The sequence below is a fragment of the Carya illinoinensis genome, chromosome 13 (genome assembly GCF_018687715.1).
Source record: "Carya illinoinensis cultivar Pawnee chromosome 13, C.illinoinensisPawnee_v1, whole genome shotgun sequence".
NCBI classification, from domain to species: Eukaryota; Viridiplantae; Streptophyta; class Magnoliopsida; order Fagales; family Juglandaceae; genus Carya; species Carya illinoinensis.
This window is the reverse complement of record NC_056764.1, coordinates 31,405,428-31,421,772: the sequence shown is the minus strand read 5'-3', so window position 1 is coordinate 31,421,772 and position 16,345 is coordinate 31,405,428. Positions and strand designations below refer to the sequence as shown.

General features: G+C 37.2%; 2 protein-coding genes across 5 annotated transcripts; one reads left to right on the top strand and one right to left on the bottom strand.

The window, feature by feature from the left end:
* Positions 1-9,793: 9,793 nt before the first annotated feature.
* Positions 9,794-13,799, top strand: LOC122292093 (nucleolar GTP-binding protein 1-like). 4 transcript variants are annotated; one of them, XM_043100306.1, is made up of 3 exons: positions 9,794-9,944; positions 10,889-12,943; positions 13,394-13,799. In XM_043100306.1, the coding sequence occupies exon 2, from the start codon at positions 10,909-10,911 to the stop codon at positions 12,931-12,933; it is 2,025 nt and encodes a 674-aa protein (XP_042956240.1). In that variant the 5' UTR covers positions 9,794-9,944; positions 10,889-10,908; the 3' UTR covers positions 12,934-12,943; positions 13,394-13,799. The 4 variants fall into 4 exon arrangements, with proteins under 4 accessions (XP_042956240.1, XP_042956243.1, XP_042956242.1 ...); XM_043100309.1 differs by having other exon boundaries at positions 13,370-13,799; XM_043100308.1 differs by having other exon boundaries at positions 13,341-13,799.
* A 192-nt stretch (positions 13,800-13,991) lies between these two features.
* On the bottom strand, positions 13,992-16,294 carry LOC122292095 (pentatricopeptide repeat-containing protein At1g08070, chloroplastic-like). The gene has a single exon (XM_043100312.1). The coding sequence runs from the start codon at positions 16,207-16,209 to the stop codon at positions 14,554-14,556; it is 1,656 nt and encodes a 551-aa protein (XP_042956246.1). The 5' UTR covers positions 16,210-16,294; the 3' UTR covers positions 13,992-14,553.
* Between the last annotated feature and the right edge of the window lie 51 nt (positions 16,295-16,345).

Below are 16,345 nucleotides of genomic sequence, written 5' to 3'. Positions count from 1 at the left end.
TTCTTGCTGTGATAATATATACCCTAATCCAATACGAATATAATATTAAATTAATGAATTTAGATTTGATGTTAATGAATTTAAATCCAAATAGATTGATTCGTTAATACATGATTCGTGGGTCAACTTGCTTAATCCGATAGTGACCCGTTAAACTTTTTACTCAAAATTACAACTTGCTTAAAACAAGAATACGCTAACCCTAGTTTCCTAACTCAATAATGCTACGTGCAAGCGAAAGTTTGTACCAATTGTGCACCCATGCTGAGGTGGCATTGACAGATGCTTAATATATTATTTAAAGAAAAAAGAGGTAGGGGAAATAAAAATAGAAGAAATCAGCTTTCTTCCTGATTTTCCGATCATCCTCAACACAGTTAAACTCATTTTCAGATTTTCCCTTCATCTCTCCCAAATCCCACCCCAAATCTCTTCCTCTACTTTTTGGCCAATTTCCTCTACCTCAATGATGTCCTCTACATGTGACATTCTCCTTTGTGCCGACGGTCTCCTCTGCATGCAACATTCTCCTTTGCGCGCAACGGTCTTAGGTAGCATTTTTTTCCTACCATGTCTCTATATTCCAGTTTTTGAAATCTAGTGAAAATGCCTACTCTATGCTCATGGATGATAGTGGTATAACTGATTTTTGGGTTCCTAGTCGGGTCAAATTATGAAGTGCTTATGGGAGAAATGAAAGTCCAAGAGTTAGTTGTCGGTTGTTGCTAAGGTGATTATCATAAATGTTTTTAGTATATGAGCGTGATTATCAATAGTTCTATGTCATATATGAACGTGAAGCCTGAAATAATGTGCCTTCTCTTTTTATTACTAAAATAGGGGAGTATACAGTATAATACAAGTAACTAGTGAAGTGGGTGACTTTAAATATTGTCATTAGTCTTAAATCAGACTTGAGCCTGTAATGATAAGTGGGAAGAAGCGAGAAAAAAGAAAAGAGAGCCTTTGAAATTCTTCTCATAGTATGGAATTGTAAATTTCATTTATCAGTAGCTAAGTAAATATACCCATTAACTAGTCACATGTCTTCCAAGAAAGGGATTTTCATGCCAATGTATTTCTCGTTGGTCCGGAAGCCACATTCAGACAATCAGTAATGTGGCAGTGTCAAGCTAGTTACCCTCATACAACCAAAGCCATGGAAATTTATCCGTATGTTAGCACTGGTTTTTGATCATTCTAATTGACTATTTTAGGGTTTGTGAATCTCTTGACTCTTGAGTTCTGGCTTGCAGTTGGAAGTTGTATTGTGTCTTTTCAGTTTCCTAAGGGTTCATTTGTACGCTATTTATAGGAACCAATAATTGTTTTTCATGCATTTGCAGAGGCTAATAGATTTTAGCTAGTTTGGTTTAAGTTATCATTTTTGGATAAGGTATTGAGGCCTCAAGCATAGAAAAAACAAACTTTATTACTCAGATAAAATAGCTTAAGTGAAGTGGGAGGTATACCCTGGTGATTTGGGTTCTATTATTTCAATTCCAAATACTTAGATATTAGACCTTGTGCTCGTTGCTTTTTGGCTAGTTAGTGGTGTAGCATGGAGACTTTTCTCAATTTTGCTTAAATGTTGTTTTATGTCTATTTATTGTTGTTTTTGTTGTGCTTGATTATAGTCTTTTTTATTAATACAATGGGTTGATTAGATTTCATTTTACCTTGGAAAGTTGATGTAACTTTTTTCTTTAGGCATGGTCTATCATATCTAAGTTGACTGAGGAGAAAACTTTAGCTTTGCAACAAAATCAGAAATTACATCAAGAATTGGTATTGGTTTTTCTTGGGATTGTATGCTATCAATTAACTCTTCAATATGTGGCTCTATTTTATTTTTTTTTTATTCTTCCAAAAGTTCTAATTTGTTCTAAAATATTGGTAAATATTCTGTAGATGGAGAAAGGGAAAGCGAAAGGGAAAGAATATGCATCTCTTATAAAGCCTCCTGCCACAAATCCATCAAGAATCCATCAACTCAGGTATGTGGAGTACTCTCACCTCTTTTAGTTTTTTGGCTCATTATCATGACATGGTTGTTGACATCTTAGGTGATACCAAGACCATTTTATACATATTTGTCAACACCTCCTAGCACAAATGCATCTATCAATCCAACAACCCAAGTACTTTAAATATTAATTTGACACCATAGTTTTATTAATGTCTATATTTATTACTATATTTTTAGTTAATTTTCATTATTGATCTATATGTTAGGTGATACCAATGTCATTTTATCCGGATTTCGCAAACTATATGCATGAGGGCAATGCATCAATGCCACATGCTTTATTACCACCTTTCTTACCTCGTCCTGATGTCAACCCATCTTCATGGACTTATCAGGTGATGAGTTTGTTTTTTAAGTAGCGTGTTTATTTTTTGAAATGCTTCTATTGATTTAAATATTGACTTTTATTGTTGTAAACTGCAAGAAAATCTTATGTCAAAATTTCAGTCATCAGCTCCCCCTCTTTGATTAGTATTCCATCTGCAAGCTCCAGCCATGTTGAAGAAATTCAAGAGCCTACACCTGACTTGAGGGAGGTTGAAATATTGTCTACGTTCTCTGACTCTAAAGATGACAATAAGGTCAAGACAGAAAATACAGTGCATAACGAAGGGGCCGATATCATTGACGAGTCGAAGGTGGGGATGGTCTTTAAATCTCAAGATGAGTTAATTTCTTATTATAAAGGCTATGAGAAACAATGCGGTTTTAGAATGATGACACAAAGGAGTCATATGTTTGAGGATGGGAGCCTCAGATACATCACACTTGGTTGTTCTCATGGTGGGAAGGCACAAAATCGGACGACAGATATTGTGAACCCATGTCCAACATCAAAGATTGATTATAAGGCAAAGATAAATGCTACGTTCATGGATGGAGTGTTGAAGGTGTTGACTGTTCACAATTCCCACAATCACGACCTAAATCGACAAAAGTTGAGGTTCTTTTGCTGTAATAGAGAAGTGAGCGAATCTGTTAAAGAGTGTTAGATACAAATGATTAAGCTGGCATCAGATTAAACAAGAGTTTTGCAGCACTTGTGTAAGAAGCGGGTGGGTTTAAGAACTTGCCATTTAGTGAATAAGACTGTCGTAATTATATTGATAAGGCACGCCACCTTCGACTTGGGAAAGGTGGTGCTGAATCCTTCCATCGGCATTTTGCTAGGATGCAATATAAGAATGATATATTCTTTTCAAACATCGACCACAATGATGGTGAGAGATTGAAGAATGTCTTCTGTGCAGATGCACGAAGTAGGCAGCTTACAAATATTTTAGTGATATTGTGACATTCGACACCATATACCTAACAAATAGGTATGGAATGTTGTTTGCACCATTTATTGGTATAAACCACCATGGTCAATCAATCATTTTGGGGGCATGATTGATTTCTAGCGAGGATACGGAAACATTTGCATGGCTATTCCAGACTTGGCTAAACTGTATGGATGGGGAAGCTCTAAAAGCCATTATCACAGATAAAGATAGAGCTATAAAGAATGCGATTGCTCTTGTCTTTCCCAATACACAACACAGATATTGCTTGTGGCACATATTGAAAAAAGTACTTGAGAAACTTGGTTCACATCATGCATACAAAATTGAGTTGAAAACTAATTTGCTGAAGTGTGTGTATGACTCTCAAACCATAGGGGAGTTTGAAAATAGTTGGGAAGTTTTAATTACCATGTACAACTTGCAGGAGAATGCTTGGTTATAGAGTTTATATGCTGAGCATTTGTATTGTGTACTGCTATTCTTGAAAGAAATCTTTTGGGTTAGGATGAGTACAACCCAACGAAGCGAGAGCTTGAATGCTTTTTTCGATGGTTACGTACATTCAAGGACAAACTTAAAAGAGTTTGTCGATCAATTTGATAATGCATTGCGAAAGAAGATTGAAAATAAAAATGGAGTGGACTTCCATTCATTCAACGTCACAATTATTGTCATCTCGGTCTCTCCACTTGAAAAGATATTTCAGAACATATAAACTAATGCTAAATTTAGAGAAGTTCAAAAATAGGTAATGGGGATGCTTGGTGTTCTTCCAACTCTATAGTGGAAAGATGGTGTAATCGCAATATATCATGTAGAAAATGAAGTCGTTGTTGATGATTTCATCAAGGAGGTGACCCAAACAATGTACTTCAAGGCTGAATGTGATGTAAAGTATTCATGCACACTGTTCGAAATGAGAGTGATATTGTGTAGACATGTATTGGCTATTATGAGAGTTAATAAAGTGAAAAAGATACTAAAAAATACATATTAGATTGATGAAAAAATGACATAAAAAAGACATACACTCTTATCTGAAGTTCTTATGACTCAATTGATGCAAGGCTAAAAGTAAGTAGATATTCACGTATCATCAAAGGTCTGCTACGAGGTTGCCACAAATGCAGCATCATCTAATGAGAATGCTGAGGATATGATACATAAGTTACATGCAATGAACATCGGCTACCTCACCAACAAGTCGCCCCTTCAAAACTTGTTCTAACGCTGCAGTTACAATTGTCAATACCGCTACATAGGAGACTTCAAAAAAAGCATCAAGTCCCATTCCAGTGAGAGGGAAAGGCAAACTGTCATTTCTCTAGAAGAAATCAATTACTGAGAGGGTCAGACCGACGACGAAGAAGGCTACTCAATAGGGAAAATGTGAACAGGTCAACTCAATGCCCCATTCTGATAATTTCAACTTTATCTATCTTGTGTAATTGTTTGTTAGACTTAACTTGTTTTCAATGATTTTATAATCGCATGGAAGAAACGTGTAGAAATTTATTTAGACATACAGTTGTTGGGACTCAAGAGAGTGTTCACATACAAGTGCCATTGCTCATTAATGATTTATAGCTGCATTCTTTAAATTAATCTAATTTTTTATCTTGTTAGCAGCCACAAAATACTACACAGGTGTTGGAATTTAGTGGAGCTCAGTTTGGTTTGCAGTGAGTGAGACTCAAGAAAGTGTAATTTTTTTAACTTGGTCACTCTCTCTTAAGTGAATTATATAGTTACAGGTAGATGAGTTTTAAAATGTTATTTCAATGGTTCACAGGTACAACTTATGGTAGATGAAACCTAGTCGAAATAGTTGTCTAGGACACAATCTTGGTTATAAGTCAATATACTTGGAGAAAATTAGGTTTAGGAATATTTTAGTGATGTTAGATCAATTTTGTTGCTTATTTTAGGCTATGGCAAAAATCAATTATTACAGCCACAGATTTTTCGATGGGTACTAGTGCTTGCTATGGCGTTAATGGGTTATGCCATTATGAGGTTTTATGGTTGCTTGTATTTTAAATGTTATTTATGAGGTATTTATAGATTACGTTTTTTATTTGGAGTTTTTACATGAATTACGTTTGCACTTTAGGTTTGGAGACTACCCAGAAGAAAACCATTGAGCCTCTACTAGCAACCTAGCGATCATTATGTTGATGCACTTGTTTGCGTGCCAAGCTAACAACATCTTGCCATTTTTATGTGTTTTGTGTCTAATGTTGAGGGGTGTGTGTGAAGTCATTGTATTGGTTTTGCTTTTGGGATTTGTCTTGGGAAACTTTATCTTATGCCTGAAATTTGTATTTCATGTGTTAGTGTTCCAATTAAGAGTAGCTTATGTAATCGAGTAAGTGTGTTCAAATTATAACATTTTATTTATGAATATATAATGGTTGATACAAAGGAAGGCCATGGGTACTTCAATGATGTTAATGGATTTGTCAAAAAGGATTTAATTTATGATGAGCACCTAACATGCTTAATAATTGGTTTTACTTAAGGTACAAGTTTAGCTAAATTATATAGAGAACAAGGCAATGAAACTGACGGCCACTTGCCATTTTATATACGCAACAACTAAAAATTCTTTTTTTTTCTTTAAAGGAATACTGATGAGGGAGTTTTAATAATTATTAAATATCATACCTAGCTAGCCAGCCCTAACTATGGATATATAAAGTACATACTCATCAATCAACTGCAAGCTTTTATTAATTAAGTTGTGCAACCCAAATTAAGAAGGTCTCATGCTGATTGAGTCCTACTGATGAGGTCTGCAAGTAGTAGTGTTTAATTCCAAAGATAAAATGATTTAAGAAATGAGTTATAATTGGAGCCACAAATACCATGGATAAATTAGAGCACCAATTGCAACCACTAATGAAAAAACAAAATCCAGTTGGTTAGCCCCTTCAACATTACAGCACTAATTCACAAACTTCTACCATACATAGAGTTCTTAGCTACATACACAGAGTTACAACATACTAAGGTCACTATGGTGACTACATACACATGGATCTAGCTTTTGTCCAACTACATCAACCATATATCAAGCTGCCTTGATCAGTGGGTATGCACTGTGATCGTACGAAGTACAATAAAATTAAAATACAAATCACACAATAGATATGAAGAAGAATGCGTTCGTGTCAAATGTCTGCTTGTTGGCTTTGAATAGCCAGTCGGTCATTATGGACTCCCAACTCCCTCTTCACAATCTCTTCCTCTCTTCTTCGAAACTCTTGCTCATTTCTTAACCAAAGAATTTGTTGCTTCATACGATCTATTTCTATTTTCTCACTGATATCTGCCCATTTGAAATAATTGCAATGTGGTAATCCTTGAAAGAAACAAAAAAATTGAGTATGTAAAACAAACAAACAAACCACATGTATGCAAAATAAACAAACTTTCCAAAGAACTTTCCACCTGTTTATTATACTTTGGACACCTAAGGAATGATCATCCCGGATTTGTGGGCGTATTTGAAATTCTAAGTGAAGCGAGTTGGCCACAGGTGCATATTAGTTGTTCACCAAAGTACGATTAACACAAGAAGATGAAGAAGTTGACGTTGACATCCTATCAGCTAAAGAATCAGAATTTGTATGGTGAAGAGGTTTGTGATGCCAATATCAGTAGCAAGAAAAAATAAAATAAAATAAATCAGTAGCAAGAAGAGGTTTGTGATTCCAATATCATACATGAACCATCCTTTGTCTCAAGTAGAATTGCTAAACCTTGCATGTTGACATTATATCAATTATCCAAATGCAACCTGTAGGATTTGGAATAACCAATAGCACATTTGAAAAAAAAAAAAAAAAAACTTACACATACAGGAGGGGAAAACAAATAAATAAATAAAATAAGATGACTTGAAATTAAGCTTATAAATATAAAAGCAAAATTTGATTAAACAGGTGTGGACCCCTTCAGCCCACATATTTTAGAAATCTTACTCAATTATCTCCATGAAACAGCTAATTATGCAATTAAATATTACAAATAAGAGATCATCATGAAACACTTGATCATGCAATTTTCTTAATACAATGACCTAAAACTCATTTCCCAAGGAAGAGAGAGAGAGAGAGAGAGAGAGAGAGAGAGAGAGAGAGAAGGTTAGAGTCTTGTCATGTTTTCTAGTTTTGACACACAGAGAAGCAAACCCAAAATAAAGAATGCAACCAATAAAATCTCCAAGAGTGGGTTGTGGTGTTAGAGGGACACTGACAAATCCATCATTTCATTTTGTAGCTTTTCTTATCAAATAACTTTAAGTCCTCATCATCCATCATCTCCCATGTTATAAAATTGAAAAATCAACAGTTCAGACACCAACTTTGTTGTAATTGATGCAAATACACAAGTAATAGCTCTCTAATTATCATTATTCTTTCTTTTGGGTTTGAAAATATTTCTTACTTGAGAGATTCTCCATGAAGCAACTCTTCATCATGGATCATAGTCCAACGTTGCTTCCTACATAGATTTACTTAAACTAAAATTATCAGTCCAAAGTTACTTTATAATAAGATCATAACTGTTTCCTTGCCATATTATTTTTCAATTAACCTTTAATTTCCTTTTTTGAAACAAACAAATGATCATCAATTAAGGGGGACTAGTACTTCAACAAGATTTCAATCCATTAGTAAGTGGATGCCCCATGACTCATGTAGTATCCACATGGGTGAAAAAACTCACAACTGATAGCTGATTAACTCCCAACTGCTGACAGTTAATTAATTTTTTAATTAACCACCCGATCAACTGATTGCTAATTAACTCACAATTGAAAATTTTTTGCACCCTCAAATTACCAAAAATTGATATATATTCTAATTCAATTATGGCTATTGAGATAAATGAAAAATAGATAACATAATATGTTAGATCTTAGTGGAGTGTGCAAAGTACAAAACTCTTAATAATAATTTAAGGGTATAAAGTGTAATTATGCTTATCATTCATGACAATATATAATAATAAAGAAGACTAGAAAGATTATGTTTGAGGCCCTATTAATGTGGTTGAATAATATAAGCATTGGCAAGGCAAGTAAAGCATAGAAGATAGGCACGAAAGAAAATAAACATGTCAATCACTTCATGTGGGATGGGACCTATGTGGAGTGTTATGGATCATGAGTACACAAGGTTATATCTTCATAAATATTATTGAGCAAAAGTGTTGGCTTGCGAGTTTTTATAATTTAAAGTATAAATGCAAGAGTAATTTCAATAATTTAAGAGCGTAAATATATGACAGCAAATAAAAAAATAGCACAAACATATGAAAAAAATAAACATATCAATCTCTTCAAAAATCATCGCTTCCAACTTCTTAGGTCTCTGCATCTATTTATTTTGTTTTAAATATGTATCTATTTTTTCTTTTTTAGTTTCATTAGTTGCTTAGTTGTGGAAAATAAATATCATTATTAATGGAGATACAGAGAGCTACAGAGAGGCAAAGGAGAGGGATCCTTACCTGAGAAGGCACTGTTGAAGGGTGACCACACCGTAGGAGGCGCGACGCGGAGGAGAGCGGAGCTCGGCCTAGGCTTGATAGGAGGGGGCTTCTGGATGATGAAATTTTTCTTGGAAATGGACGAAGTTAGGGTTTTCCTGAAATATTTGGGAGAATGGTGCGGAATGGATGAAGGAGAAGGTGAAGGGTGTAGGAATGGATGAAGAAGAAGAGAAATCTAAGGAAAATGTATGAAGGAGAAGAAAAATGGGAAGGAGAAGAAGAAGGATGCGAGAGGAGAAGGAGAAGGGTGCGAGAGGAGAAGGAGAAGGAAATGGTGCGGGAGGAGACAAAATCTAGTGGGAATGGGAAGATGGGAGATACGGAATACAAGGATTTTATTAAACGTAAACACACCATTTTAATCAAATAGATTCAAAAAATTTAAGATCCTGCTTTGATTTTTGCCGTTGCCTAAAACAAACAAACCGCACCATTTCATTAATCTAAGTTGACTTGCCACGTTGGACTAGTGTGCTGTGGGTGCGTAGGTTTGGTTACATCCAGAAGTTTCCTTCCTAATTATCTCTCAGACTTTCACTCTCTCTCACGAGTCACGACTGCCTCCCGTACTTCCTCTATCTTACGCTGTCCCCACTCTCACCTCTCTCGGTCTCCTTCTCTCTCAAATCGCGTCCTCTCCCTCATGCCGTGTTACCCTACTCTTGGCTCATCGTTTCATGCATATTCTTACTAATTTCAGAGGTGTTAATTGAATGAAAGTTGGATAGGAGTAATGCTTAGTCCACCGGTGGAATCCACCAATAGTTTTTTTTATTATTTTTTACTTAATGATTAAAAAATTATTTTTTAATGATGTTGTTAATTTTTTTAAAAATATTAAAGAGTATAAAAAAAGATATTAAAAAAAAGGCCATTTGACCTTGTCGGTAGCATCCTTCGGTGGAATCCAACGGTGGGTGTAAAAGATGGATTGATACGTGTGAACCAAACGGTGCCTTGTTTTTAAGTTATGGTTTAAATACATTTGTTTAGCGTGGTGAAGCATCTCTCTCTTGTACGAGGGTTTCTTGTTAAGCCTTGCTTGTCCCCGCCGTCACACCCACCAGGTACCTCTGAACTCTACCCCTAATACTCGCACCACCTCTATTGTTCGATTTCGTAGTAATGGTTTCCTTGGATATTCCTTCTTCGGTATAGGATCTTTTGTCAGTTTTTTCTCCGGTCTTCATGTTAAACTGGAGCTTTATTGATGCTGTCTTAGTTTGGCATTCGTATTCGCTATTCCCAACTTTGATTAGCCAGAATTATGCATATCTTGGTTTTCAAATGTAATTTATGTTTTAATTCCGGCGTTATTTTAATTTGGGATTTGTATAGTGTGGTAGTTTGTGTAGTTGGATCCATTACTGCCTTCCCGATGTAATCTTTATTATTTTTAAAATTATTGTTGAGAATCTTTTTCTCTTCCAGGTAGACATTGGGATGGAAGAAAAAAATTAGGTTTTATGTTTCCGTTATCTGGATGCTTGTAAAATTTAAGCGATACCAACTTTTGGGATCTAGCAAGCTACCTTCAGAATCGTTAAAAATGCTTATAACTCGTAGGTTGGAACGGTGGGAAGGATGCCCTGGTGGTATAAATTTTTTGCAGGGTTTCCCTTAACACTGTAAATTGAAAGCATGCTCGTTACGTTTGTGTTTTTTATTTTATTTTTTATTTTTTTGCATGTTCAGGCATGACTTATGAGATTGCTTAACAACTTGAACATTTCATAATCTTCATGTGTCACTTGAGACAAGCTTTCAGAAAGAGCCTGCTGATGCAAGGCTCATACATCGTACATGCAGTCCAATAATATAGCTTTATAGCTGTGATAAGCTAGTGATACCCCTTTTTATATGGTTTTGATTTAGTAAAGAATACAGTGGCTTATTTTATTGACATAGAAGAGATAACAGTTTGTTTTTCTTTGTTAAAATAGAGGGTGTAGTGAAGCAGTTTTGTATTGATTTAAGTGACCTTTAATTAACTTTACCACTTATGTTACAGGGTGAAATTGAACTTCCAAGATGGTGCAGTATAACTTTAAGAAGATTACTGTAGTACCAAATGGAAAGGACTTTATTGACATTATTCTATCTCGCACCCAAAGACAAACACCTACTGTTGTCCACAAGGGGTATGCTATTTCCCGTCTCCGTCAGTTTTACATGCGCAAAGTAAAGTATACCCAACAGAACTTTCATGAGAAGCTCTCTACAATCATTGATGAGTTTCCTCGACTGGACGATATCCACCCCTTTTATGGGGACCTTCTTCACGTTCTCTACAACAAAGATCACTACAAGCTCGCCCTCGGTCAAATCAATACTGCAAGGAACCTTATTGGTAAGATTGCTAAAGACTACGTAAAATTGTTGAAGTATGGTGACTCACTCTACCGATGCAAGTGTCTGAAGGTTGCTGCTCTTGGCCGCATGTGTACTGTGATAAAGAGGATTGCTCCTAGTTTGGCGTACTTGGAACAGATTAGACAACACATGGCGAGGCTACCTTCAATTGACCCAAATACTCGAACGGTCTTGATTTGTGGGTACCCCAATGTTGGCAAGAGTTCATTCATTAACAAGATCACCAGGGCTGATGTAGATGTCCAACCCTATGCATTCACAACTAAGTCGCTCTTCGTTGGTCATACAGACTACAAATACCTACGATACCAAGTCATTGATACACCAGGAATTTTGGACCGTCCTTTCGAAGATCGCAACATTATTGAGATGTGCAGCATCACAGCTCTGGCGCATCTGCGTGCTGCTGTGTTGTTCTTCTTAGATATCTCAGGGTCTTGTGGGTATAGTATTGCTCAACAGTCTGCTCTTTTCCACAGCATTAAGTCTCTATTTATGAACAAACCGTTGATTATTGTCTGCAACAAGACCGACTTGCAACCACTGGAAGGGATATCTGAGGAAGACATGAAGTTGGTCATGGAGATGAAAGCTGAAGCTATGAAGACTCTGATTGGTCAAGGAGGTGAGTCTACTAGTGACCAGGGGGTGCTTTTGACCATGAGCACTTTGACCGAAGATGGGGTAATTGCTGTAAAAAATGCAGCTTGTGAGAGGTTGTTAGATCAGAGGGTGGAATTGAAGATGAAATCCAAAAAGATAAATGAATGCCTAAATCGTTTTCATGTTGCAATACCAAAGCCGCGGGACCAGAAGGAAAGGCCGCCTTATATTCCGCAAGCAGTATTGGAAGCTAAAGCTAAGCAAGCAGCTGAGAAGGAAAAGAAGAAAACTGAAAGGGATTTGGAGGATGAGAATGGTGGTGCAGGTGTATACTCTGCTAGTTTGAAGAAGAATTATATGTTAGCCAATGATGAATGGAAAGAAGATGTAATGCCTGAAATTATTGATGGGCACAATGTATATGACTTCATTGATCCGGATATTTTACAAAGGCTAGAAGAGTTGGAACAAGAAGAAGGGCTCCGGCAGGCTGAGGAGGCTGATGATGATTTTGAGATGGATGGCAAGGAATTAACTCCAGAAGAGCAACAGGCATTGGCTGAGATCCGGAGAAAGAAAAGCCTACTTATTCAACAGCATAGGGTCAAGAAGAGCACTGCAGAGAGCCGGCCGATTGTACCAAGAAAATTTGACAAGGACAGGCAATTCACAACAAGGAGAATGGGAAGGCAGCTATCTGCCTTGGGGCTGGATCCAGCTTTGGCCATAAACCGAGCCCGTAGCATGTCAAGGGGTCGGAAGAGGGAGAGGTCACCTGAAAGAGGAGCTAATGATGGTGGTGATATTATGGATATGGATGTTGACACACCTAACAAAAAGCAGCGACTTAGGTCTCTATCCCGATCTAGGTCGAAGTCACGGCCACCTGGTGAAATTGTTCCTGGAGAGGGCTTCAGAGACTCTTCTCAAAAGGTTAAGGCAGTAAAACTTGCAAAGAAATCTGCCAAGAAGAGGAACAAGGATGCTCGTCGTGGTGAGGCAGACAGAGTAATCCCTACTTTGAAACCAAAACATTTGTTCTCAGGAAAGCGCTCTACTGGAAAAACCCAAAGACGCTGATTTAGTTGCGGTATATCCCATGCATTTCTCCTTTGTTTTTAATTTATATTTTTTTTAAATGTTTTTATTTTATTGCACTTATCTAGATTTTACTGTTGCATCTTTTATTGATCCAATCTATTTTCTTTATTTTATAATTAAAATATGCTTTATTTCCTTTTGTTTTCGTGCATGCCTGTATCTGTATGGAATGGATGAAATTGCCGTTAGTCTCCAATTATGTCTTAGGTCCATTTTTGTGTGTGTGTGTGTGTGTTAGAGAGAGAGAGAGAGAGAGAGAGAGAGAGAGAGAGAGAGAGATTTTCAGGTAACTTAGTTATCTAAAAGTTTACTTGATGCTTAATTATTCCATGTTTGGGAATATACTTTTTGAATCTTTTGCTGTTTCTGGTCTATATTGCTTTTAGGTTCGGTTTTTCTTCACAAGGTAATTCAGTGAACAATATGCATTTTCTCGCAGGGAGCACAGTTTATGCTTTGTGGAGGGATCGTTCCGAATCTTGGCTTGCCGTTGAAAGAGAACTTTTGTTCTATCAATCTCCTGCTTGGCTGTAGATTGCAGTTTGCACCATGGGAGCAGTGTTCTTTTCATTGTTAGAACGTATGGCAAGGCAATTTTGAGCTTGATTGATGTTTGAAGTCAAAACTGTCTACGGCCAGTCTTCTTAATTTCTTCTTCTTCTTCTTTTTTTTTTTTTTTTTTTTTTTTTTTTTTTTTTTTTTTTGTGGAATGATTGTTAAGGGAATTTTGAGTTTGAGAGAGGTTTTAAGTTATAATGTTGTCTGCGACTTGAAATGGATTGATTCAGTTATTGTTACATCATGCGGGTTCAATCTTCAATGAGAAAGTTGGCTTCATTGATTTATTTTTTTACTACTCTTAGATCCAATTCGCATTACCTTTTCATTTATTACCTTTTTGGGACTTCTGAGAAACAAATCAGTTATCCCAGATTGTACAAAGATTATTAAAGGGTAGAAACCATAGAGTGAAACAATATAAAGCGATAATGAAAATGGCCCTCCATACATAAGCAAGATATGTGAGAACGATTATGTTATGCTTCATATGTCTTTTTTTTTTTTATTTAATTTACATATGCAGGATCGTATGCTACATTTTAGCACATCCCGAAATGGGTAGTGTTTGTTTCGACTTTAGGCCATGGAAGCCGTGAATTTAAGTCAATTCCAATTTCCATAAATGTACAACGTATTGTGCTTGCTTTTTCCCCATATAGTTTGATTGACCACCAACAAGCTGGCAAGTCAAAACGCCTGCCCATTCCCATACATTTTGAAAGTAATCAGCAAAGCTCCCAAAGTGGATTCCTTTTGCTTCCTTGGCACCTCTCCAGTGGAGACCTCTGCCGTGTCCAAGGTCTCAGCTCTTGTACATATCAACCTTGCCACGTAATGCTTCATTAGGATGGCATTCGAAAACAAACATTATTATCTTGATTATACAAGTCTTGATAATAATGTTATCAAGCCAGATTATCAAGCCAACGAAGGTTATATCATTATGTTATCTGGAGGAGTCTAGCAATGTGACACAATTGACGAGCTCCATGTGTGGATGTCATGACAATTCATGGCAATGTAGCTAATAATGGCAGATTATTTTCCTGCAAATGTATAGCATGCATCCGGGTTATCCTGGTTATTGGTGGAGGATTCGACCTCTATCCAGCTAGATCCTGCCATCTTCTTCAACCCCATGCATCTCATTGCATCACGTACCTTATTAGAATCTTCCCATCTATCAGAACTAGCGTATGTGTTTGACAATAAGGCAAAAGTCCCAATACTGACACCTCTTGTATCAAGAAGGCATTGCCTGATCCGTTCAAACATCTTCTCATTCCGATGAACTCTGCAGCCATTAAGCAAAGCTCCCCAAATTGGTCCCTCAGCTTCCACAGGCATCTGCCTAATGAACTCCTCTGCTTCCTCCAATAGCCCCGCACGCCCATAAATGTCTACCATGCAAGCATAATGCTGCATTTGGGGCGTGATCCCGTAAACATTTTTCATGACTTTAAAGAACATCAGCCCTTTATCTACAAGCCCTGCATGGCTGCAGGCAGATAACAAGCCAATGAATGTTACATCATCTGGAGGAACTCCAAGAACTAGCATGAGCGAGAAGAGCTGCAAGGCGTGCATGCCCTGGCCATTCATAGCCATACCACTAATAATGGTACTCCATGATATGATATCCTTGCACATAAGCTTGTTAAAAACCTGAATTGCCAGATTCACATGCCCACATTTAACATACATGTTAATCAAAGCATTTCCCACATTACCCTCCACCGATATGTCACTTCGCGAATCAATGTAGGAGTGCACCCATTGACCCAAACTCAATGCACCAATCGAAGAACATGCTGACAATACACTGACAATCGTGGCTTCGTTAGGCAGAGCTTCCCCCACTTCCACCATTTCCTGAAAAACCCTCACTGCCTCTTCACTAGATCCTCTCTGTGCATTGCCACTCACCATTGTGGTCCACGAAAACACATCTCTATTAGGCATGTTCACAAACAGGTACTTTGCGCCCGCCAAAGACCCACATCTTACATAGAAATCAAGTATCACATTACTCAAAATAACGTTGCTTTCATCCATATTCCTCAAAATATATCCATGAACGGCTTTACCAAGCTCAACTGCTCTCAGGCTAGCACAGGCAGACATAACACTAACAAGAGTAGTAGAATTGGGCCTCACATCCATGGAAGAAAACTTAAAGATGGCTTCCTCTTCAAAACCGCACTTAGAAAGCCCCGAAATGATTGAAGTCCAGGAAACAACATCAGGAGAAGATATCGAATCGAAAACCCGGCAAGCGGACACGATCTCGTTCCCGACAAGGTAGAAATGAAGCAAGGAGTTAGATATAAATATATCAGAATAGTGACCAGACTTGAGAACGCGTGCATGGATTTCAAGGCCCTTTTGGCGGGCATGCAACAAGGAACACGCCTTGAGGGCATAGGTGAAGGTGTAATGGTTGTGGGATGATGGGCGGTGGAGCATTTGTTTGAAGAGGACAAGAGCATTTTGTGGGATGGCTGAGTTGGTGAGAAGCCCTAACAAAGGGTTTAGGAGGAAGGGTTGAGGGTTTTTGAGGAGTTGAGCATGGATCTGGTTCAGTTGCTTTGGGGTCAAGGTGGGCATGGGAGACTTTACCATCATGGTATATCTGTGAGTGGATAAAAGAAGCCTGCCCAATACAAGTGTTTCGGCTAAATACGGGCATCGCATCAGTATTTATGGACGTTGCCTCCCAAGAAAATGATGTGAAGACCAGATAAAGAAGCCTGCCCTATACAAGTTGGAAATCTCAATGTCTTTAAAAGGTTTTTGTCCTTTAAACCAGAAATTCATAAAATATAAAACT